Consider the following 22,823-nt stretch of genomic DNA (forward strand, 5'->3'; position numbering starts at 1 on the left):
ACCGATGCCCTAATTTGTATACCCAACTAACAGTAGAGTAACTACAAAGCAGCTCTCAGGGAGAACAGCTGCCCGACACATCTAATTATAACACGTGAATCGAAAGATAACTGTTTTCTTTTTCACATTGCTAATGTTGATATGTTGGCAGCACAAAATGCAATTTCTGGTGAAGGACAACTGCACCTTGCTGGGAATCAACTCGACTATCAAATCACAACTGCAATCATGGCGCGACTGTGTAGCCTCGCCAGAGGTCGATTGCCTGAGCACATTCAATTTAGGATCCTTTTGTCCTTTTTTTTTTTTTTTTCTCTGTTCTTTCTTTGTTTTCTGAAAACAGAAGTAAAGGCCAAATCCAAATCATGCAGCAGCAGTCATTGTGAAGTATGTATATAAGATCGATTTGAGAATATGTGCAAGAGACAGATGCAGAACGTATGTAGGTGCAACGCCCGTGCGTATGTGCGCGTGTTATTCCAGACCCCATCTAGTTAATCAAATGAAGAAAAGCCTCATAATTAGACTAAAAGACATCACCGAACTCCCCAAATATCATGCCCATAGACCAACAACATTAAACTGAAAAGAAGAAAAGAAGAAGAAAAAAAAAAAAAAATTGTAGAGGGCCCTCTCAAATGAGGGCTCATTAAGGGCGGGGAACAACACCAGCGCAAGTGAAGATGAGGAGGGAGGAAATAGATATTATCATCAGACGAATTTCCCACTTTTTGAATGAGCCTTGGGAAAGATCCATTGTGAAGTATGCAGAACATGTCACTGTCATTCGAGTAATTGATGGGAAAAAAAAAAAAAAAAAAAAAAAAAAAAAAAAAAAAAAAAAGGGGTAGATGTCGCTTACCATTTCACTGGCCGGTATTGTTCTCTGGCTCCAACACATACTCATCGCACCTCTCGACGAGGCTTCGATAATAGTCGACCAGCACTTCTGGCTGGGGAACTATCCGCCATTCCACCCGCCAGAGGAATTCGAGCTCCAGCAAAGCCAGTTCTGCGATAGTGATACCGCCAACCCTGGAATACGTTTTGTTTGTCCAGAAGCTGTCACTTAGACCCTTGCTTGCAACAGTCGCCGCGGTGATGAGGAATCGGTGGACGGTGAGGCTAGATACCGTAAAGGCGGGGTACAGAGCGCACAGTCGATCGATGTAGTAGACCATGCTCAGAAGGACGGGAGGCGAGAGAGTGGCGTGGGTGGTCAGACGCTGCAGGTAGTCCTGGACGGAGATGCGCGGAGGAGAGCGCGAGTGGAAGCGTGTGAGGCGACCATCGCGCAGGGGGATCTGGTCGTTGAATCTGATCAGCTCCATGAGCATGCTGGAGATGAGAACGACCAGGTCTCGCGAATCGGCATTTTCATACTGCCGAGGGAGAACTTTGGGCGCCAAGTGCTCTGGCCTGGGCCGTTTTGGTATGGAGCCGTCGGGTAGGCCGTCTTCGCCGGCGTTCGATCTCGTCGCCTTGCAACTCGCCGCTGCCCGTGTGTCCGGCGTGCTACGTTTAGTTCCCGCAGTGGCTGAGGGCATCCGTGAGCCAGGCTCAGGCGATGCAGAGGCTTGGGTCGATTGGACGTCAGACGAGGGCAGCTCGCCACTGAGAGCGGTGGTTCTGCTGGTGGTGGTGGTGGTGGTGGTGGTGGTGGTGGTGGTGGGGAGAGAGTGAGGTGGAATTGTCGGTCACAGCAGCTGTTTCGCGGGACGAGGGCTGCTGGTGGGCAAGGGGCACCACTCGTTCAGCTGGGCTGGCGGGACGGGAGTACTGGGTACCGGCATCGACGGTCTGGCGGCGGAGGGCAACCTGTATCTCCTGTCTGACGGGAATGCTACGCACGCAGGGAGCGTCGGGACGGGGCAGGCGGGACGAGGCAGGCGAGCGAGCAGCAGCAGCAGGAGGGGGCGGCGGCGGCGCTGCTGCACGATGGGCGTCAAAGAACGGCGACTGAGAGGGAATGTCTGGGGCAGCGGCAGGAGGGTGATTGGGAGAGGCGCATAGCAGCGCGGCGGCGGATGGCGAGGAGGAGATCATGCCCCTGTGCGCTGGAAGCCAGGGAAGCACGCACGTGGGCCTGGGCGGGAGCGGCTATGGCGCGCGAGGGGGACGACAGACGGGGGGCAGAAGAAGACGGTCTAGCAGGCCAGCGCTGTCGAGTCGGGCAGTGGGATGGGAACGGCGCATCTTGGCCCATCTGCGCGTCGGGGAGGGAAAAAAGAGAACAGGCCCGGGATCCTCGAGTCGAGCGTTTTTCGTTACAACAACTTAAGTTCTCTTTTGGGCCCCAGTGAAGGTTTCGGCGTGTTTGCTTTTTTTTTTTTTTTTTGGGCGCTGGAAATTATGTCATCCACAGCCCTGCTTATGTAAGACAACGCTAGCCCAAAATGGCATGGCTCATATTACATCATCAGCACCATTGCTTGGCAATAATGCTGACATAAGCATTGCTGATGTCATGAAAAAACTGCAATTGACGAAAAAAAAAAAAGGGACAGGGAGAGGAGAACGAGAAGAGAGACTTGAAGAGAAGAGGGACAGCAAGTCGTGCAGAATCAAGGGATGAAAGGCGAGACGATGGTAACTCCAGCTTCACCATTTGTCACCATGCTCCTGAGGGTCCCTTCACCCAAGAGATCAACCGTGTTTCCCTGAGATCAATCGCCACCATTGTAGGCACACACAACAACACACCCACACACACGCATACTGTGCTGTGATTGTCTGCCAAAGCTCCCTTTTTTTGTTCCTTTCTTCCCCCTCCCCCTGCACTTTTCCATCAACCTAACCCTTGTCGTTGGGTCGCAAAGATAGAGAGAATCATAGACCAGCCAGTGGAGTTCTAAGGTGTGTGTGTGTGTGCATTTCCAGCCTGGATATTCATCGCGACCGCTGTGCCTGAAACTTGCCGTTTTGAATGTCTCATCACACCCCTTGTTGAGCTGAAGCTGAATACTTCTCGGTTATCCAGGGATTTGTGTGTGTCTGGGCCAACAAATAATTACTTCCATTTCCTTGTTTTGTTTTATTTTATTCCGCTTTTTCCTTAATTCCTTACAAAGATGACGATAATATCTCGTCCCCAGCTTCTTTCGGAAATCCGGGATCCCGAGTCTCCCAGTTCGCGGATCGCCTCGCTTCGGGCCCTGAAGAACGATCTCATCGGCCATGACCAGAAGAAGCAGGCCTGGATCGAACATGGGATAGTGCCGGTCTTGTCGACTCTGCTGGCCAGCTCCCTCCTCGCTGGGGACAGACCCGCGACCGTGCAGACAAACGGAGATAAGGGGTGCTCCGCCTGCGGGGATGGCTTGGCTGCTGCTGATGCTACCCACCGCGAAGCTGTCATCATCATCAACAGTCTCGCGCAAGGTCAGTGCACGCTTTTTCACATTATCCCCAATCCCCATACCATACCACCATTGGCTCTGCGGTGTGCTGTGCTGAACGGTCTCACTTCGGGATATCGCAGGCGGCCCAGCGTTCATTGCCCCGATTCTTGCCAGCGACATCTTGCCCTCGCTCTTTGAGATTCTGTCTTCGACGCCCTCCTCGCCCTCCTCCTCCTCCTCCTCCTCCTCCTCCCCCGCCTTAGACCTGGCCGTCCTCCAATGCCTTCACACTATCGCGGACAGACTCCCTCTAGCATACGAACACGGCTACTCGCAGCTTCGACACCTATCCGCACTCCTTTATTCACCGGTGCATATCACCAGCCTTCTCAGGATCCTCAAGCAAACTTCGACTCTCTCCAGCGCACAGTCCTGTATCGAATTGGCCGCGGAGCTGATCTCCAAAACATGCACCGAAGAGTCACACAAGGTCACGCTTGCCGAGGCCGGCGTGCTTGATGCCCTCGCCACCAGGGTAGCATCTTTCATAGTAGCGCAGGGTTACGTCCTTCCTGGAGCTGAAAACTATGCTGGAGCGCCGGGGGGCTTGGGTTCGATACCGCCGCCCGCTCCACCTAATGCGAAACTCGGTCCCATACTCCGCGCCATATGCGTGATCCTTGAGTACTCGAAGTCCCGCGCAGATCACTTCCTTACCTCTCCGGCCATCGTGACTGTATTTCCTCGAAATATCCAGAATATCCCCCTTGGCGAAGTCAAAAGAGGGCCATGGGGTTCCCATCCAGTGGGATTTGTCGTGTCCAAGCAGAACTCGTCAAACCCCATAGATTCACTCTTACCCGCTGTGCCCTCTCCCCAACCTACAGGATCAACCAGTTTCCCTCCCTTGGGCTCCCATTCTTCTTTCGACAAGCATGCTCATTTCTTCAGCCCTCCCCCACTTCAGAGCGAGTCGCCGTCCGCCTCCGACGAGCATGAATGCGCAATAATATCGTGGCTGGTTTCCATTGCGAGGGAAGGGGCGGGGATGGATAGGCTTCTGGCCATCAGATTAGTAGCTATCCTCTTTCGTCTTGGCCTCGCTAAGAAGCACCGCGTCACGATGCTCGGATACTTAGTCGTGCCATTGCTCCTCCAGATGCTGGAGAAGGGATACACTGCCCCGGAAGATACTGAATCGAGCGAGAGTGGGTCGATCTCACAGACATCAAGGGTAAAAGAAGAAGCGCCTGCTACGCTCGCCACGTTGGTCATGGACAGCCGAGAGCTTCAGAAGCACGCTGCCGACGGTGGTGCCATTAAGAAGCTTTCACAGATGTTGAAGGAATCGTTCAACGCAGTTGAAGACGCTGGAAGATCGATGTGGAGTCCCGTGCCAAATGGGACCTCTCTTAAAGGATTCCAGCCGGAGATCTCCTCTCTTGGACCACCCGGAGTTTCCCCCTCGGTGTTCCACAGAGTGAGGGTTCGAGAAGGCGTTCTAAGAGCGCTTTCGGCGCTCTCGCTCTTCAGAGAAGAATACCGCAAAGCTATCTGTGACAATGGAGTTGTACCGCTTGTGATCGATTCCTTAAAGCCATATGAACCGGAATCCACTGAGAGTTCCAGTGACGCAAAGTCAGCAGCCGTTGAAGGGAATCCAATTCCGACACTGCTCGCTGCTTGTGCGGCTGCCCGATCGCTGACTCGCTCCGTGAGCGTGCTACGCACCAGTTTGATCGATGCTGGCGTTGCAAACCCGATATTCAAGCTGGTCAAGTCTCGAAACGTTGAGATTCAAATTGCGGCTACGTCTGTGATTTGCAATCTAGCCCTGGATTTCAGCCCGATGAAGGAAGTAAGTCTGAGCCCGGATGCTCCACGTTTAAGAAACCTCGGTTCAACTGACTCGATATTCAAGGCGATCATTTCGGCGAATATGATTCCCACGCTTTGCGAACACTCTCACTCCGAGAACACGAAGTTGCGGCTGGAGTCAATCTGGGCTTTGAAGCATATTGCTTACAACTCCACCAACGACATAAAGATGAAGATCGTTGAGACCCTTGAGCCTGCCTGGCTTAAGCGTGTTATCTGCGAGGATCCAACTGATCCGTCGATACAGCGAAAAGCCGAAGAGGAGATGACGGGTAACGAGATGGAGATAACTCCACCTCTTGGGGACCCGACCGATATTCAGAATCTAGTACATGACTACAACAGCAGGGACTCAGAATCACAGACTCCAGATCTTCGAATGATCGATACTGTTATGCCTGCTAAAGCGAGCCTTGATACGTTCCTGACAGACAGTGCCCGACGAAGGAAGCTAGCATTGAATGGAGATCTTGACCATACGAAACAAATGCGTCGGGATGACATACAGGTTCAAGAACAGATTCTCGACCTCGTGCGGAATCTGATCTGTGGTACCGGAGCCCCAGAAATGATTGATTACTTATTTCAAGAGGTTACGGATCTGTTTGATATCCTTGCAGACAAGCTGCGTCCTAAGCTGCGTCCTGGTCACGGCCGCAAAGATCCTAGCTCTAAAGATAATTCAATTCCCACCGAGATTCTCTCCTCGGTGACATATATCATGATCAATATCGCCGCGGGTCTGCCCCGTCATCGACAGCTGCTCATGCTACACCCAGACCTGCTGAGACTCATGATGCCTCTCTTCCAGCATGCAAGCAAGGAAGTGCGGGTGAACTGCGTGTGGGTCGTGATCAACCTCACAGTTGAAGATGATCAGCGCGATCGTCCGACCTGCAGAGAGCGCGCAGCCAAGTTGCGAGAGCTTGGAGTCCTGGAGCAGCTGGTAAGATTAGAGGACGATCCCGAATGTGACGTGAGGCAGCGCACAAAGACCGCACTGGACCTGATGGGCAATTTGTTGGCGTCAGCTTGCTGATTTGGTGAGATAATGCCTGATCGCATACTCTCTCTCCCCCCTCTTACATTTGTTTTCCCCCTTTTAATACAGACCCTTATGTTTTACCCGTTATTGCACACTTTATACCCTGGTTATTATTACTTTTTCTTTTCTTTATAAAGCATTACATTGGACTCGGATTGAGTATGGTTTAACATTCCTCCCCTGCATGTCCTTAACGATCATGATTGTCTTATCTGTTCCAAAGCATGGGGGTAATTGGATTTAGAATACTTTGAGCGAGGCGTGGTTTTGGCAGCAAAAGTGAAAAAACAAGATGCATGCGTTAATTGGAGTAGCAGTTGTGTTCAGGCTGAGCACCTTACAGCGATTGCAAGCATTGTTTATAAAATAAATTGCATATATATACTCTGCATATTCAAGGTATACCTGTGTTGCTACCACATCCTGCGGGTGGCGAATGTTAGCAGCTTGAAGCCAGCTTGGTGGGGGTTCGGGATAAGTAGCATCACCGCTAAGCTTTCCCTGCCAGCTGGTTAGTTTGGCAGTTAACCAGATACTGAGTTCATTGCTTCGTAGTGAGTTTCATAAAGCGATCAGTAAATCAGGCACCATCAGAGACAACTTCGTAACAGACAAAGCCAGTTCCATCTCAGAATATCCTGCTCAACGGTCTCATTGTTCCCTGCCAGTGATGGTTATATAGTTACAACACTTACCACATAGAAATTTACCCCTCTGCTCAACCATACCAAGCCAAACCCCTCAGAATTAAAAGAGGAAAAGAGACGCACAACTCACTTCCAATATACTAAAACGCGAGACCCAAAGAACATGTCTTACCTCTCCCACCATTCCACCTGCCAATCCATCCTCGCAGCGCTCTCCCTCTCCGCCCTCGACCCGTCCAAAGCAACCCTCTCCACCCACGGCCGCGGATCGGGCTTCGCATCCACCGCACACCTGCGCGTCCTCGTCCCAAACCCAGAGAACCCACAAGCCGAGATAGAGAGGCACTTCTTCATCAAAACGTCGTTATCATCGTTATCCCGCCCCCACGTTTCCAGCGGCGGCCCCCATCCCGATCCCGCACCGGACCCCGCGATGGAAATGTTCCGCGGCGAATGCGCCAGTCTGAATGCGATCGCCGCGGTCGTGCCGGCGCTGTGTCCGCGCGGTCTAGCGTGGGGTAAGCTGGGCGACGATGGCAGCGGTGGATGGTTTCTTGCTACGGAGTTTTTGGACCTGGGAGGCCCTGCGGGGAGGGGAGGGAGGAGTTCGTCGGGCGTGATAACATCAAGGGCGCGCTTGGCGAGGAGGCTGGCTCAGCTGCATTGTACGCCGGCGCCGCCGGCGCCCACGTCGGTCGTCGGAGATGAAATTGTCAATTTGGCGGAGAAGAGGAAAAAGGAGGAGGAGAAGAATGATGATAATAACGTGGAGAATAGTAGTGGGGTTGGCGATGAGGACGATGGGCGATTGCAGTTCGGGTTTCCGGTGCCGACGTTTTGTGGGGATGTGAGGCAGCCCAATGAGTTTCGTCGGTCGTGGGCTGAGTTCTATGCGGATCAAAGGTTGCGGACGGTGCTTGCGGAGTCGGAGAAGAGGAATGGGCCTGATAAGGAATTGAGGGACTTGGTGGAACGGGTTGCTGTGGAGGTTGTTCCCAGGCTACTTGGTGATGGCCACCTAGGATATGATAGGCGCGGGAACGGGAGTGGGGTCGTTCCTGTGGTTGTTCATGGCGACCTGTGGAGTGGGAATGTGGGAAGGGGGAAGATACTCCGTGCCAGAATCAGTGATGATGATGCCGGTTTCCACGAGGAAAAGGAGGACATTGGCGATGTGGTATATGACCCATCAGCTTGCTATGCACATAGTGAGTTTGAGCTTGGGATTATGAACATGTTCGGAGGTTTTGGCAGGGACTTCTATGAAGAGTACCATTGTCTGGTGCCGAAGACAGAGCCAGTGGATGAGTATGTGGATCGAGTCAAGCTATACGAGTTGTACGGCCAACCCTTTGAAGTTTGTGAGTCGAGTGAGTCAATGCTAACACGGGCACATCTAGGTATCATCACTTAAACCATCATACTATATTTGGTGGTGGTTATCGATCCGGCGCTGTGTCCATCATGCAGAAACTGCTGAGCAAGTATGGTCATCACTAAGATTTAACTATGACATGGCACAGGGAACGCGCTAGTAATGAGAATGGAAATCTGAAAGCCACAAAGACAATTATTCCAGAAAAACCGTGGGACCGAGGGCCTGAGCTGGCAGCCCAGGGGGAAACCACCCAGGCATTTTCTGCCACCCAAACGTTTTGGATTAAATTCTCAAGCTCGGGCCCGCCAACCCACGCCTTCGCTGGAGCTCCTGAGAACCGTGGATTATATGGGAGGATATTTAGAGTAGCGAAAGGTCTGATAACCTCGGGTGCTATCCGATTATCTAAATAGGGTTATCTAGGATGCGCCGTTTCCACCTCTGGTCACCTTTACCGGCTGGTTTTGTGCAAGATTATCGGCATACCTTTTTGTATATCGGCAAATAATACTCTTTCTCGCTGAGTGTATTGGCTACAGAGTTTCTGCTGCCAACTGCATCCACCCACTCCCTCCACCTCTCCCAAATCTGCTCGTCTTCGCCGCCTTCACCTGGTTCTGGAATCCTCAGGCCACCCTTGAGATGGTCGAGTAGCCAGAGTCTCATCGCCCACGGAGCAAGTGCAACATCGGGCATGGTGAAATCTTCACCGAAGAAGTACGGCCCGCTACTGTCCATCGCGTCTATGAACTCTTTCAGGTGGCCTAGAAACTCGTTGTGGGCCTTGGCGATCTCTCCTTCGCCCTGGGCCTGCAAGAAGCGATTGAAAGAGGGTATGATCCGCGACGTCACAAAGTCCACCCAGATCTTGGCCCTGGCCTTCTTGTACGGATCAAGCGGGAAGAGGTGTGGCTGATGAGACGAGAAGACATCTTCGAGGTATTCGTTGATGATGTTCGATTCATAGAGCGGTTTGGAGCCGTCTGGCTGGGGACAGTAAAGCGTGGGGATCGCCCCACGCGGATTTGGTGACAGGAGAGAACTCGGATCGAGGGGCGCATTGACTTCGATGTATTGGTAAGGAATCTGTTTCTCCTCGAGAACGATCCAGGTTTTCTGGACTACAAAGAGAGGGCGAGGTGACTTGTTAGATCAAACCGTCGACCTGGAAGTTTAAAAATATCTAGGGGAAAAGGAAAAAGGAAGCAAGGGAGTATCTGGTTCTAAGAAAAGAAAACTGCACGATTGCATACCGAACCTACACCCATTGTCAGAATTCCGCTTTAGTTTGATCGAAACAAAGAGGGGAAAACAAAAAAGCGATAAAGAAGGTCAGGCAAGAAATTGCGGGAAAAAAAAAAAAAAAAAAAAAAAAAAAAAAAAAAAAAGGGTGAAGAAAAGAAAAGCAAAACTCATACGGGCAAAACCAGCCAGCATAAAGCTTGAATGGCTGCTCACTGGAGTGCTTTTCTACAATCTCCTTTGCAGGACCCGTTGCGATGGGATGGATGTCTGCGTCCGGGCTGGAAGGCCCCAGGGTGACGGCCATATTTTTCAAGGTATTTCTAGGTACTCTGATCGAATGTATTTGTATCAAAGCGGCTATTATCTATAACAAAATGAGGGAAGGTCTTCAGTCTCCCAGTGAGTTCTACCTGACAGCAAGTTCAGTCTGGGAGAGAAGAAAAGAAAAATTCGGTGGTGCGACTTTGGGTGGTTCGGTAGAGAGAGCAGCAGGCAAAAGAAGAGTGAATACGAGAGAGACGGCGTCCCCGGCCAACTTATAAGGACGAGCAATGAACAGCTGAGCAGAAGAGGCCTAGCGATGACGTTGTGAACACAGCGGCATCTGGGCAGCGGACGCCCCCCCCAAGCGCCCTGGTTCCCTGCCTACAGGAGGGGCCTGCTGCCGGGGCCGTCATGTGATGCCACCCCCCAGCTCAGGGCAGGCTCCTGGCGCTTGCATCATCCGGGCGGGTGCTGCGGAAAGCTAGTCCCTGGAGGCATCCGGGGGGGGGGCGGGATTTGGGTTGCTGATCATCGAGGACGGTCAGCATCGAGATTCGGATTAAGGCTGGTTAGTGCAGCGATAGTGGTAGCTGGCGCAGTTTTTGTGTAACTTGGCCGTGGTAGGCTCGTGCTTGAGTATGTAAGTGAGTGTGTAAGACGCGATGATCCAGTTTCCAAGGAAGATGCTGGATCGCGTGAAGGTGAATTGCGCTCTGCTTGAGGGTGTTAGAGACATTCTCAAGCAGACAACAGTCACGTTTGGATGAGTATGGCTGCTTCTTCACCAATGTCAATTCACCTCTCTCATCACGGGAAACCCAATGGCTAGTGAAATAAAAGCAGCGCCTGAGGGGCAGCTTCTGCAAGAACCTGCTGTTGTTGCACTTTTTGCTACCTTCACTACAAGTATCGCAAACCATTCACTGTGGCTTCACATTTCCCGTTAAATACAGCGCGATCAAAGACTGGAAAGTGAGCTCAAAGAAAGAACGGGAGTTTTCATGGCTTTGTCACTCGCACTACGCTACTGTTGCTTCTGGAGCCGGAAGATATCAGGGCGCTCAGGCGTTGTTGTCCATGATAAAGGTCAGCATCCAAACCGATCCACCTGCATCCTCTCTCAACAACCATTTTCCTTTTTCTTTTCAACCCACCACGACCAAGAAACAACAGTCGCCATTGTCTGCTGCTTGCAGAATCATCGATACCGGGCAAGAAAGGGCCAGATCATTGTCCCAACACCTGCTGATCAGATGCATCACTCAGAGAACATGCAAGAAGCTGCACTCATGCGCCAATGCTTGAAATGCGAGACAGTCGTCGAAAACAGCCAGGTCTATATGTGCCATATCAGGCCTGGAGTTTTGCGCCAATGCCATGTGTGTGCTTTGATTTTTGAAATCGAGTGCGAATTTGAACGCCACAAATTGGTCGCCCATCCTCGGTAAGTTGCCACCAGCTCTTTTCAGCAACGGCCAGCAATTCTCCTCTGACAGAGTCCACCTAGAGTCCTGAGCGCGAATAATACTGCAATGGCCAAACCGCAGCCAGCGCCAGTTGCGCCTGAGGGTCGGGAACAGGGCTTCAGATACCTTCCGATGGACGATTACACCGAAGTGCGCCCTCGGGAGAATCGCACTGTAGATGCGCCGGGACCGCTTCCAAGTGAACTCCGCTCAGATCCAGAAACCTCCACGGACATACTCGAGGACCCGTTCGATGATAGATGCGCCCTGGCCCAAGGTAGTGAAAGCGGCAAGTTAGTCGAAATAGCGTTCTTAGAGCCACTCCAGGGAGACCTGTTGCTAGACCTCAGCCCACCAGACGAGAAAGCAGGCAGCCTTAGTAAAGCCATCAGCCAGTTCCAAAGCGTGGTGAGAAGCCGACCGACACGCGAAGAGCCTGAAGCCGAGCACCAGCAAAGCCCGACTCAAGACGTCGAGCTGAAGAAGAGAGTTCCGATCTCCACCACCACGACGCCAACCGCATCTCCCCCTTCGGCGAGAGTCACGCCGCAGGCCTCTGGACCGATCAAGGCATCTCCTCCTTCAAGTGCCCAAGCACCGCCTCAGCCACCCAAAGTCAAATCGCCGGAGCAAAACACGCAAATGAGCGGTATAATGTGCTATGAATGCGGAACAAACTTCAGCAATGTTATCGCACTGCACCAGCACCAGATGATGGACAAGCACAACTACTGCGAGTGGTGTTATGCCTTCTTCGCTGATCGAACTCTGCTTCACAAGCACAAGCAGCATGTGCACAGCTTCAAGTGCGCAGTGTGCGGACTGTCCCATTTCACCCTGGAGGACCTCATCGCGCACCAGCAGCTCAAGGCACACTGCTACTGTAAACCCTGCAACAGTTACTTCAAGGACCAGAAGAGTCACAGACAGCACATGGCCACGATGCACGACAACTCTCGCCATACCCCCAGCCCTCCCAAACCCACGGCCACCGTGGCGGCGTCTGGAGGAAGGCACAAATGCACTGTCCCGTCGTGTGCTTTTACATCAGCCACAGCAGAGCAGCTCCGGAGCCATCAGCAGAAGGAAAACCACAACTTCTGCCGACCCTGCAACAAAGCATTTTGTGATGCTATGGCGCTGAAAAACCACAAGAACGGTGGTGGACGCCATGACGAGAATGTCAAGAAGCACGAGAGCGGCTAACTAGGTTGTGATAACAGATGTCAATAATGACAAATTCTGAAAGCAAGGTTAAACAAGAGCCACTCAAAGCAAGGAGGAATATTGAACTCTAAATTTCTGATGGGCTGGATGGTATTTATCATGGACAGATCGGGTTTGCGGGGAGAATGGCGTGCGTATCGGGGTTGCTCTGGACAGAGGGAACGTAACCATCTAGTTAGATGAAGCAAAAAGCATAACAAATAGAGGCCACTACAGAGTACAGCACACAATTTGCTCATTAGTTCTCAGCCCAGGGATGATAAGGGGGGTTTATCAGGCTGAGTTTGTGCCACAGCTGCTGATAATGCCTCAGCTTGCCGATGATGCCTAGTTATACTCCGTAATTTGACTATTAACCGTTCGGATATCCAACAGCTAACTAGTTAATAGACACACAACAGCAGTAAACGCAATGCCGCTGGCTTCTGCCCTTGTCGCTCTTATGTGCGATGAACCTCCACTCTGGTTGAGTTTTTTATATTTTATATTTATTTTTATTTCTGAATTTGACTTTTCCACTTCAGCGCAACACAACGGATAATCTCTTTCTCCGGCTTCACCTTCAGCATCACCATTCATCATCACCCTAAGCTCGATAATTGATATCGAGATGCTTGGTCGATAGTAGCCAGATATATGTTAAATAACAAACAATGTCTCCAGCGAGGAATGAAAATGCCCGCTCTGCAAATCAGAACCATGCACCTCCGCCTCCCCTTCCTCCGCCGGCTGGCCCTCATCCGTCTTTCATCCAGGTAGCAAATCCATATGTTTTTGAGAGGACGGTGCAGGAATGCTTTACGGCTACGGGGGTGAATCCGCAGCGGGAAGACAGCATCCGGCTCCAGGGTATAACCTGGATTGACAATGTGCGAAAAGCACTCCATTTGTATGCTTGTTCACTTTTTTTTTATTAAGAAAAAACAAATATATATATGTATATATATTTAATCTATCATTCTGCTTCTCGCGCCTCTGCTAATCTTCTATGCGTACAGGCCCGTGCGGACATTTAATACGGCGGCCATTTACTATCATAAGTTCCGCCTGGTACATTCTGACAATGAGTATAATCATGTCGTATGTTTTGTCTCCTCTTGGCCCCGCGTGCTGCTTACTGACCTATTTCCCTTCAAGGATGCGGCTGCAGCGGCGCTTTTCACCGCTTGCAAGATCGAGGATACTCTCAAGAAATCGCGGGACATTCTTTGTACCGCATATAACCTAAAGCTATCGCCTGCAGAGAAGCTCTCTGCAGATGATCCTGTACGTTCATTTCCCTCCGTAGCACTCCCTGCCTCATTGAACTTAGGACACTTACGAAGTGGTGTTAGATCTTCGAATCGCACTCTCGCAGCATCATCGGTCTGGAAAGACTTATGCTTGAGTCCTCTGGCTTCGACTTCCGGAACCGTCATCCCCAGAAGGTTCTCTTGAAATTCATCAGGCAGCGCTGCCTAAGGAAGGATTCTAAAGTCGCCAAACTCGCGTATATGATCAGTCTCGATTTATATCGCACGTTTGCTCCGTTAAAGCAAACATCCACAACTATGGCCTTTGCTTGTTTAGAGCTGGCAGGCAGGTTATTGGACGATCCGTTAGAGGATATCGACCTGGACTCGGAGTATGAACGCTGGCAAACGTCCCGGGCGGAAGTAATGGGTATGATTCCTTCCAATCAACGCACCCGCGATAATAGCCCATGAGCTCACACACCCATGCTTTTTATCTAGAAACAATCCTTGACCTCCTCGAACTCTACACTCACCACCGCAACTCAACCTCTATAGGCCCTGATTTCTCCCTCGACACGCTCCTCAACATCCGCATTCCACTCAACCAAGAGGCCGATTTTAAAAAGCTACCTCGCTACGCCTACTTCAACAGACGCAAGCCCGAACCAAACGGTGTTCGAGCACCTAATGGATCGAAAAGGGACAGGGATAATAAGAACAATAAGAACGCTGCCAGCCCGGCGACAAAGGACGCCCCGCGCGTCAACCCGCTCGCACCAACTGCTGCGCACGACCCTGCTCGCCGATCGACGGAGAGGGGTAGAGATGCTACGATACGGTTTATGTTGAACCCGGAGCAGGCGAGGGCCGAGCGCGCGACTGTGGAGCAGTATTTTAAGGTGGAGATGGAGCAGTACGAAGTGGAGGAAGAATGAAGAAAAAGAAAGAAGAGATACAATGAGGCAATAACAGCCCTATTTACCCGAGAAACACCCAAGATGACCTTGAAGCTCGTGGTATATCGTCACTCTCAATCCGCTAAGGGACTTGCGCAAGCGCACGTCGGGCCGATATGCATTTTCCCAGGTGTACGCCCAAAAGCTCTGTCGGTCGAAACTACGGTGCTGCGGACAAGGTTCTGATTCGATGTCTGCCTCCGAAGGACAGAAAAGCGCTGAGCCCGCTAATCAAGATCGGTACCAGAAGCTCAAAGCACGAGCATATGAGAGGAAAGAATAGCTCGCCAACTAAACATGCCGGTCGGCTTCTCCCTTTGGCGGTACGCTTTCCATGGCTGGGTTTTCCATCTGGTCCCTATATACACACAAACTCTCTGAGAAATATCCTCGTGTTATTCGCACACACTCATAGATCTGTGCGCGTAATCTAAAATCTATACTTCATCAATTTTCCTGATCAATAGGAGTGACACTCTGTATACCCATATTACATTATCAATTATCAAGAAACAAAATTTACTTAGTTAAATCAATCTTCTTTGCTTTGGTCTTCATCAATAAGCCTATCACCGAACAAATTTGTAAAATAATAAAAGGGAACGCCGCTGAACTGGAAATAAAATTAATATGTAGAAATGAAAGTGCGAAAAGTTATAAAAGCAAGCCTGCCTATGATCTGCGAGAAGCGCAAAAAGCCCATCATGTCAACTTATTACATACGTGTATACCTTACCATATGAGAATATGCAAATATCAAAAGTGTTTGGTTCCTGTCAAAGCGTGTTTTTGAAATGCAAACCTCGACCCTGCATGCCATCAAGGGCAGTTTATAACGGTCGAGGGAAAAAGGGAGAATGGTTCCAGAAGAAAAGAACACACAAGAAGCGGTTACCCATAATACCTCAGTGCTGATGTGAATGACCTATAGAAAGAGGCGTAAAAAATAAAAAATAAAAATAAAAGCCAAGATTAAGGTTGAGAAAGTTTAAAATTTCTTTAGGGAAGTAAAAGGCACATTCACATTAGGTTCTTTTGTCTTTCTTTTTGAAACTGAAATATTGACAGGTATCATGCGCTACAACAGTACATGCATGCACGCATGCAAACTGCTTTAGCAGCAGGGATAGAGTTAAGGATATTCACGGAGGAGGATTGTAGGGTCGCCAGATGTAATGCAAGTCGTGATCAGACAAAAGGTCTTCAGAGTTGTTGAATGTTTGAAGAGTCTAGACAGACCCAAGGTCATCTACGGAGCTTGAAGTCGCCATTGAAACACTCGAGGAGCTAGGGAACGATTAGTACAGGTGATTCGAGTCGGCAGCACTATAGATTCACGGTGGACATACTGTTTCAGATACCGCGCCCTGGTTGTATAAATATTTGGCCAATCCTTTCATAACGTCAATCTGCTCGTCGACCGTCAAACCGGTAATGGCAGCCTCAATGACACCGCCAACGCTCGCCTTGTGGACCGCGATAAAACTGTGATAGTACATATACGAGAAGAAGCCCATGATGAACTGACAGTCCATGCGATCGGTGATTCCGCCATGTCCGGGGATCGATTCGCCAAAATCCTTGATCTTAAACGTGCGCTTCAGGCCGGATGCGAAGAAGCCGCCAAACGGAGCGATGAGAGACGCAAACGTCGCGAACATGAGAATGTGGAACTGCATGGGAGCGATGTAGAAGGTTCGGCCGACATGCGACCAGCCCGGTAATTGATATGGCTGCGGTTTGAATACCGGGTTGATGTTGCATTCCAGGCCTGTCAGGACATTCGATCCCAGATCGTTCACGGGGCAAGTGAAGTATTTGTACTTCATGAGGATGTTTGTCATGGCATAGCCAAAGATGATGGTACAGATCCAGGCACCAACAAACCCCTCGACGGTCTTCTTTGGAGATAATTTGATCAGCTGCGTGCGACCAAATGTGATGCCACAGACGTAGGCGAAGATGTCGTTTGTAATCACGAGTGAGACGGGAAGGAAAAACCAGATCATGCCCTCGAAGATATTGTTCATGATAAAATGCGCTTGAACAACAATCAGGAAGAGCGCCATGTGAGTCCACGCGAACTGGGTAAACTGGAACCTGTAGTGGCCCTTCTGAAGAGAACCGACGAAGAAGACGAAACCTGAGCAAAAGGTGTTAGCAAAAGGTTCATGGATGGGTTAAATGACCACGGAAATCTGACCCATTAGATAGAGCATAAAGCTGAGGAATCGATGATGGGTCGCAAGGGGTAAAAGCACTCGGTCAACGAGTAGAATGTGTTTAAAGTAGTAGATCACGCTCTCTCCGTACAGGAAATACATAGTTGTCGCAAGAAAGTACCAATTGAGCGCTTTCGTGAAGCGCAGATTCTTCGCTTTGCTGGGCACGTTGGCGATAGCGATAACCTCCTTGAAGGATACGATCTGGATAGCCGTAACGATTGCGATCACGTAGATGTGGCCCGAGAACATGGCAATGAAGAACCCAGCGATCATCACGAACGTCCATATCGTTCGAGTTATAAACGTCTGCTTCTTCTTCTCGTATTCCGAAAGCTGGCCCTCGGCGGGTTCCTGTTTCTGCGGCAATTGATCAATCGTCAGTGCCGACCCAGCGTTGTTTGATCAAAGGAAACCATGCTAGCTCTCATACTATGTGTGAAGCCATCTCCCCCTTTTCACCATTCCCATCCTTGCGGGGACTGGGGGGTTCGGATGCGTCGGTGGTGTCGGAATGAGTCCTGGAGGCTTCATTGGCGGACCGATGTTGAAATCGGACATTCCTTCTCGGTCTGCCCATCGTGGATGAAGCGAGGGCTGTTTCTCATGGGCTGGGCGGGAGCAGAGCTTCGCGGATTTTGAGCAAACCGTTGGGGCTTCGGCGGGAAAAAAAGACGTTGGGCTGAGCTTCGAACAAGCTGCAAAGACAAGCTCCAAGCGCATGTGCGGGCGGCAGGACAGCACGGAATTTATAAGAAAACGACAGCAGGACAGCTGTTTTTCACCCAGGGGGGTTCTGCTCGGGAAGCGGATGGCAGGCTGTTGTGTGATTTTCCGCAGATGTTTGTTGGTTCTGAATCAGTCAGTCTTTAACTAGCAGGTTAACCAACAAACTCTCTAACTAACTAGTTAACCAGTTGGTGTTTGCACATGGAATTCTTACGTCAACGCAACGGCGGCGAGACGAACTCTCCGCCGCAGCACGCTGGCCTTTGCCTCGAGACAGCCGGTCAGGCAGAGACAGGAATCCTTCGCTTATATTGCAGCGTCACGCCGCCGCCTGTTGGAACGGTTTTGGTTCTCTTCTCGTTCGTCTCTGCTCCCACACACACAGGCACACACACACATGAATCCAAGCGCCCCACGACCTCTTTGCGCACGGCAGGCTAGAGGAACCTTCCGGCTTCGAGAATGGAAGACGACGATCGTTATTACGATGAGCTCGTCGACGGAATTTCAGCGGACGAGTTATTGGCGCTCGTGGACAATGCCGATGCGGCGGCATCGCAACATCAGCTAGCCGCCAGCGCACCCCGCCAGCAGCCTATCACCCCTCCACAGCACGCGTTATACCAGTACAACTCCGGCGCGCAAACCTCCCATGGTGAGCCCTCTGTCCTTCGGCCACCGTCCAAGCTGCTTCGGAATCCGATCAGCTTTGGCGACACAGATACCCAAAATCTCGACGCTGGGGTGTTGGACGACGGGGGCGGACCGTCCCCTGTGGACGAGCACCATGCCGGATTGCAAAATGCACCAGATCGCGCCGAAGATGTCTTCTATGGCAAGGGCGTGGCGGGATCTCGCTCCGTTCAGGGGATGGAAGCTGTTGCGGCACCCGAAGGACGTCCTGAGGCTCTTAGGAAAAGACTACCGCGCGCTGAAGACACTGATCTTGGCAGTGAAATGATGCTGGTACCCGATGAGAGCAAGCATGGAATCGATGTCGATGACCAAACCATGGACGTGGACGACATGATGGACCAGATCCGGCGGGTGTGTTTTCCCCTCCTTGGCTATTCTTGGACGTTACTATTTCTGACCCACGATTACAGCTCACGATGGAACGCGAGCAACTATTCCAAGAGCTGGCTTCCGTGAAAACGGAGGCTGAAAAACGAGCTGGAGAGATCGCTATCATACGAGCCAACCACATAAAGGCGGAACAGAACCACAGCCGCCAAATAAGTGCATTGCAGAATGCTCTAGATGAAGAGCTGAAAAAACATCAGGCCCAGATAGACGCTGCTATGACGGAGAGCAAGCGTATGGCAACCGAAAACCAATTTCTCAAGCAAGACTTACGGGAGGAGACACTTCGGCTCAACGAGATACAACAAAATAGGAAAGCCGTGGCTAAAGCCGACGAAGCGGTACCCACCACACCCAGGAAGCCGAGAATGCTTCCTCTCCGTGATGGGTTTGACGATGACGAGATAATGGCGTCTCCGAGCAGGTCCGCCGGGCGAAGATCGAAACGGGGGACTCCATCTGCTGCGGGAAAGCGAAAACGGGCTGTAACGGACGACTCCCCTATTACCGCTCCACTCCAGCTCAGCCAGTCCTTTGAATCAAATCTGATGGAGGCAGCGCAGATGGACCCCGTGGATCTGGATGCGCGACTGGTAAAGCCACCTAAAGAAGATTACAACATCAAAGTTGTTCGGAAAATTCTGAACCACAAGTCCTACCCATGCAAAGTTCGCGATCTGGAGGCCTTTGCGAGCATCTCGTTTCCAAAGGAGCCTGAACGGATGTTCTCCTCCTATATCTTGCAAGCAACCACAACAAAGCCTTCAGAAAACTTTGCGGTGGAATACGCAAAGGCCGTGATCTCGCTATGGGCTCGTTCGCTGAGAGAATCATTCTACGACCCGATTTTCATGTTTATGTCAATCATCAAATTCATCCTGAATCTGGACACTACCGCAATTGCTCCTCTTCTTGTCATCGACCTGCTGCCGGTGCTGCATAACTCTGTCTACGTCAACGGGGTGCCGAGATTTACTAACTCGCCAGTCTCTCATCAGAGTTACGGGCAGATAAAACAGACGCCCCAGAAGGATCTGGATCACCGGGTAAACGCTACAGAAGCACTTGAAATCCTCTATCTCACCGTCAGCGGATGTTGCCATGACCACGATGCCCTTCGCCTCTTTTGGCAATCAGTCGATTACGACTTCATCCTCATAATGTTGAACCCCTACCAACCAATCAGGGACATTATCACCGTCCTCAATATCCTCTCGTGCAGTATCCTGCCCACATCATTTGGACCCATACTCAAAACCGAAGCAGATCAACTTACAAACCAGAAGTACATCATCGACCGCCTTGCCAACCTGCTGCACGAGAAACCTGCCGTCGACGAAGGTGAGAAGCCCTACACGCCGTGGGAGGTTGCCACCCTGCGCATGGAAGCCATGTCATTCCTGCTGGAGATCGCATTTTCCTGTCCCTCCCCGGACCCGCAGCGCAACCAGGCAGGTCGCATACTCGCCACGCATCCGAGCGCCTTGGCGCGGGTCTTCCGCGCCATGCACGACGAGCTCGACGCGCTCTACTCGTATCCTCCAGAACGGGAGCTACACGCTGCGCTCGTCAACGGTCTTACCCGTCTCGCTTACGGCATCCTCACGATGTTTCCTGACGAGGTCGACCTGTCGCCTAAACTGCGCGCTGTGCCTGGCGCGGTACAGAAACATCTAGTGGTGTTGACGAGGTTAGCATTTAGTGAAGGCCCGTTGTTGGAGAGTGGGATTACGGATGATACGGTTGAGATGGCCCATGAGATGTTGGAGGATGCGGTTAATCCACAGGAGGCGGAAGCGTTGCTGGAGGCGTTTAGGTCGTCGAAGGCTGGCGAGTAAGTGAGTATCATTTATGGAGTCCTAATTGCGCCTATGGCGACCAGTTAGGCTATGGAATCATGATGAAATGTCTCGTATATAGCAGCCCTCCCTTTTTTTTTTTTTTTTTTTTTTTTTTTTTTCCCGCAATTTTTAGCCACGGGTCATGGAGGACCCTAATAAGCATTAGACATGCATGAAGCGGATTCGAATTCGATGCGGATACCCTTCCTGTGGCTTAATAGAAAGCATATCCCATGTTCAATACATCCACCTACTTTGGCCACTTGAATATTTGGATTTGTAGGGAATAGGAGGCGTTGATCTTTTAAATGCCTCTCAGCGAAGGAGTTTTCAATGTTCGCGGCCACTTGCATGCAGGCCACTCATATTAATTTTCAAATGCCAGAATAGAACATATATACACAGAATGCAAAGCATTAATGAAGAGGAGCGAAAAACAGAGCTCCCTCCAGATCCATTCTCGGATGCTTACAATCTAAAACAATTCGCATAATATGTCACCGTGGCGGGCCAGTCCGAAAATATTCCAATGACTCCGACTTGCCTCGCCAAAACATCCACGACTTCATACATATCACCATCATCCTTCACTGCCGACAGCACGGATTTGTAATAGTACTCATTGTTTGCAGCAACGTCCTTCAACGGACCCGAGCGTTCCAGTGACCACGTAATCAATTGAATGCCCGCCTTCTTGGCTGCTTTTGCGTACTCGGACGGTGTAATGCGATTCTGTGAGTCCGTCGAGAGCAGGGCCCAGATTGGAGGTGCTAGAATTCTGACGCCCTTTTGGGCAAGGGCTGGCATGTCCGCGACAGCCTGCTTGAGTCCGGAAGGTGAGTCAACGCGGTTGTCCAGGTAGGCGGCTTGCTTGCCAAACGCGGGCTCATGACGGAGCCAGTAGAAGATGTCGTCCGGCAGGAATGACTGCGCGAAGACACGGCTAGGGTGAATGCGGGCGGCTTTGTATTCATCGATCAATTGCTGCGCGTATTGTTCCTGCGTATAGTCCCCTTCAAAGGGCATTGGAACCTGTGGAGTCTTAAGTTCTGGGGTGAACTTGAGGCCTAGGGAATTGGTAATTTGAATGTATTCCTTGTGGCTGAGGAGAGTGCCACAGGATTGAGCGTATAGGGTCGTCCTCCATTCGGGGGTGCCGCCGAGGAATTCTTCTGGTGTCTGAGCAGTCTTGTCGGAGGAGTCCATCTTGCCGCAGAGGGTTTTGAATTCGGCGAGGGTGAAGTCGCTCGTACAGCATTTAGCGCTGGCAGGCTTTCCATCCTTCGCAGGCGTGAACGGTTTTGTGCACTTTTTGGCGAGTTCAGGAATGGTGAGGACGTTGGTGGTCGTGTGGAGGTCGCATTGGGAGTGTCGGCAGACGAGTTGACGGTCCTTGGTAAAGGCGACATCGCACTCGAGAATCCCTGCGCCCATGCGGGCAGCGGCGTACAGACCCTCCTTGGTATGCTCTGGGAACTGCAATGGCGCCCCGCGGTGGCTTATCGAGAAGTCTGTTCTGTGTAGCCGTTTCTCAGAGCAGGATTGAAGCTTCTGCTTAAGCGGACTATCGTCCATCAGGCTAACGAGATAATCCGGGCGGACACCAACTTGGATATTCCTGACTGAGCCATGGGGTTTACCAGAGGCCGGCTGAGAGGGAGCAGCGTAGGCAGAGCCCAGGGCTCCAGTCACCAAAGCGATGGTAGTAAGCCGCATGGTTTTATCGAGCCCTGACTCACAAAGGGGGCCAAGGGCAAGGAGACAGGTTGAGAGAACGATGTTGGCCCAGTCATCTTGGGGGGGTGCATCCGCTCAGCTTTTATGCGTCGTCAACCGGTATCGCTTCCAGCACGTGTGAACATGCCGGGAGAACCTTGGGCCCTCATCCCAAGGTCGCGAGATGCCATTGTGGGTACGCAAAAAGCACGGCACCGCGACCCTGTTGCGCGCTCTCCCGGGTGTGGTTGCTTGTGCAGCGATCCAGGGATTTCATTGCTCAGTGGTGGTCCGGGGCGCTATCCCCATCCCGGCTTGGGGTTGGGAACGCCTCCGCCCACGGTCTTAGTTCTCGACCGAAGCTCAGTCTTCAGCTCATCGCATGGCTACTTTGACGCACGGGAGAAAGCTGCTTGGGAGTTGAACGGCGCCAAAGTTTGGTGTCTATCCCGCGTTTTGGAACCAGATGGTAGATAGCACTGGGTGCTATGTTCTTCTGCAGCTCGTTTGAGCTTTCCGCCGTCGGGCTTCGGATGCCAAGGAACTCTCA

At 51.3% G+C, this 22,823-nt stretch overlaps 11 protein-coding genes across 11 annotated transcripts; 6 read left to right on the top strand and 5 right to left on the bottom strand.

The window, feature by feature from the left end:
• Positions 1-474: 474 nt before the first annotated feature.
• D8B26_000896 (uncharacterized protein) lies at positions 475-1,547 on the bottom strand (the record flags this gene model as incomplete). Its single annotated transcript, XM_066123381.1, has 2 exons — positions 475-490; positions 904-1,547. 2 exons carry the CDS (start codon positions 1,545-1,547, stop codon positions 475-477), a joined length of 660 nt encoding a protein of 219 aa, XP_065979455.1.
• Positions 1,548-1,593: 46 nt separating this feature from the next.
• On the bottom strand, positions 1,594-2,046 carry D8B26_000897 (uncharacterized protein; the record flags this gene model as incomplete). Its single annotated transcript, XM_003070917.2, has 1 exon — positions 1,594-2,046. One exon carries the CDS (start codon positions 2,044-2,046, stop codon positions 1,594-1,596), a length of 453 nt encoding a protein of 150 aa, XP_003070963.2.
• Positions 2,047-2,500: 454 nt separating this feature from the next.
• D8B26_000898 (uncharacterized protein) lies at positions 2,501-6,654 on the top strand. The gene is made up of 4 exons (XM_003070916.2): positions 2,501-2,856; positions 2,981-3,381; positions 3,482-5,199; positions 5,263-6,654. Exons 2-4 carry the CDS (start codon positions 3,072-3,074, stop codon positions 6,256-6,258), a joined length of 3,024 nt encoding a protein of 1,007 aa, XP_003070962.1. The 5' UTR covers positions 2,501-2,856; positions 2,981-3,071; the 3' UTR covers positions 6,259-6,654.
• A 350-nt stretch (positions 6,655-7,004) lies between these two features.
• On the top strand, positions 7,005-8,411 carry D8B26_000899 (uncharacterized protein; the record flags this gene model as incomplete). The annotated part of the gene is made up of 2 exons (XM_066123382.1): positions 7,005-8,249; positions 8,312-8,411. Exons 1-2 carry the CDS (start codon positions 7,075-7,077, stop codon positions 8,409-8,411), a joined length of 1,275 nt encoding a protein of 424 aa, XP_065979456.1. The 5' UTR covers positions 7,005-7,074.
• Positions 8,412-8,592: 181 nt separating this feature from the next.
• On the bottom strand, positions 8,593-9,838 carry D8B26_000900 (uncharacterized protein; the record flags this gene model as incomplete). Its single annotated transcript, XM_003070914.2, has 2 exons — positions 8,593-9,410; positions 9,748-9,838. The coding sequence occupies 2 exons, from the start codon at positions 9,836-9,838 to the stop codon at positions 8,764-8,766; spliced, it is 738 nt and encodes a 245-aa protein (XP_003070960.1). The 3' UTR covers positions 8,593-8,763.
• A 1,213-nt stretch (positions 9,839-11,051) lies between these two features.
• On the top strand, positions 11,052-12,470 carry D8B26_000901 (uncharacterized protein; the record flags this gene model as incomplete). Its single annotated transcript, XM_003070913.2, has 2 exons — positions 11,052-11,242; positions 11,306-12,470. 2 exons carry the CDS (start codon positions 11,052-11,054, stop codon positions 12,468-12,470), a joined length of 1,356 nt encoding a protein of 451 aa, XP_003070959.2.
• A 631-nt stretch (positions 12,471-13,101) lies between these two features.
• On the top strand, positions 13,102-15,614 carry CTK2 (RNA polymerase II C-terminal domain kinase beta subunit). The gene is made up of 5 exons (XM_003070912.2): positions 13,102-13,380; positions 13,490-13,571; positions 13,629-13,757; positions 13,826-14,153; positions 14,225-15,614. The coding sequence occupies exons 1-5, from the start codon at positions 13,145-13,147 to the stop codon at positions 14,659-14,661; spliced, it is 1,212 nt and encodes a 403-aa protein (XP_003070958.1). The 5' UTR covers positions 13,102-13,144; the 3' UTR covers positions 14,662-15,614.
• Positions 15,615-15,769: 155 nt separating this feature from the next.
• Positions 15,770-17,742, bottom strand: D8B26_000903 (uncharacterized protein). The gene is made up of 4 exons (XM_003070911.2): positions 17,338-17,742; positions 16,886-17,264; positions 16,032-16,825; positions 15,770-15,969 (listed from the first exon to the last, which is right to left on the bottom strand). The coding sequence occupies exons 1-4, from the start codon at positions 17,482-17,484 to the stop codon at positions 15,928-15,930; spliced, it is 1,362 nt and encodes a 453-aa protein (XP_003070957.1). The 5' UTR covers positions 17,485-17,742; the 3' UTR covers positions 15,770-15,927.
• A 353-nt stretch (positions 17,743-18,095) lies between these two features.
• On the top strand, positions 18,096-20,554 carry D8B26_000904 (uncharacterized protein; the record flags this gene model as incomplete). The annotated part of the gene is made up of 2 exons (XM_003070910.2): positions 18,096-18,680; positions 18,740-20,554. The coding sequence occupies 2 exons, from the start codon at positions 18,096-18,098 to the stop codon at positions 20,552-20,554; spliced, it is 2,400 nt and encodes a 799-aa protein (XP_003070956.1).
• Positions 20,555-21,025: 471 nt separating this feature from the next.
• On the bottom strand, positions 21,026-22,273 carry D8B26_000905 (uncharacterized protein; the record flags this gene model as incomplete). Its single annotated transcript, XM_003070909.1, has 1 exon — positions 21,026-22,273. The coding sequence occupies one exon, from the start codon at positions 22,271-22,273 to the stop codon at positions 21,026-21,028; it is 1,248 nt and encodes a 415-aa protein (XP_003070955.1).
• Positions 22,274-22,378: 105 nt separating this feature from the next.
• D8B26_000906 (uncharacterized protein) lies at positions 22,379-22,750 on the top strand (the record flags this gene model as incomplete). Its single annotated transcript, XM_066123383.1, has 1 exon — positions 22,379-22,750. The coding sequence occupies one exon, from the start codon at positions 22,379-22,381 to the stop codon at positions 22,748-22,750; it is 372 nt and encodes a 123-aa protein (XP_065979457.1).
• Between the last annotated feature and the right edge of the window lie 73 nt (positions 22,751-22,823).

Source organism: Coccidioides posadasii, chromosome 1 (assembly GCF_018416015.2).
Source record: "Coccidioides posadasii str. Silveira chromosome 1, complete sequence".
NCBI lineage: Eukaryota > Fungi > Ascomycota > Eurotiomycetes > Onygenales > Onygenaceae > Coccidioides > Coccidioides posadasii.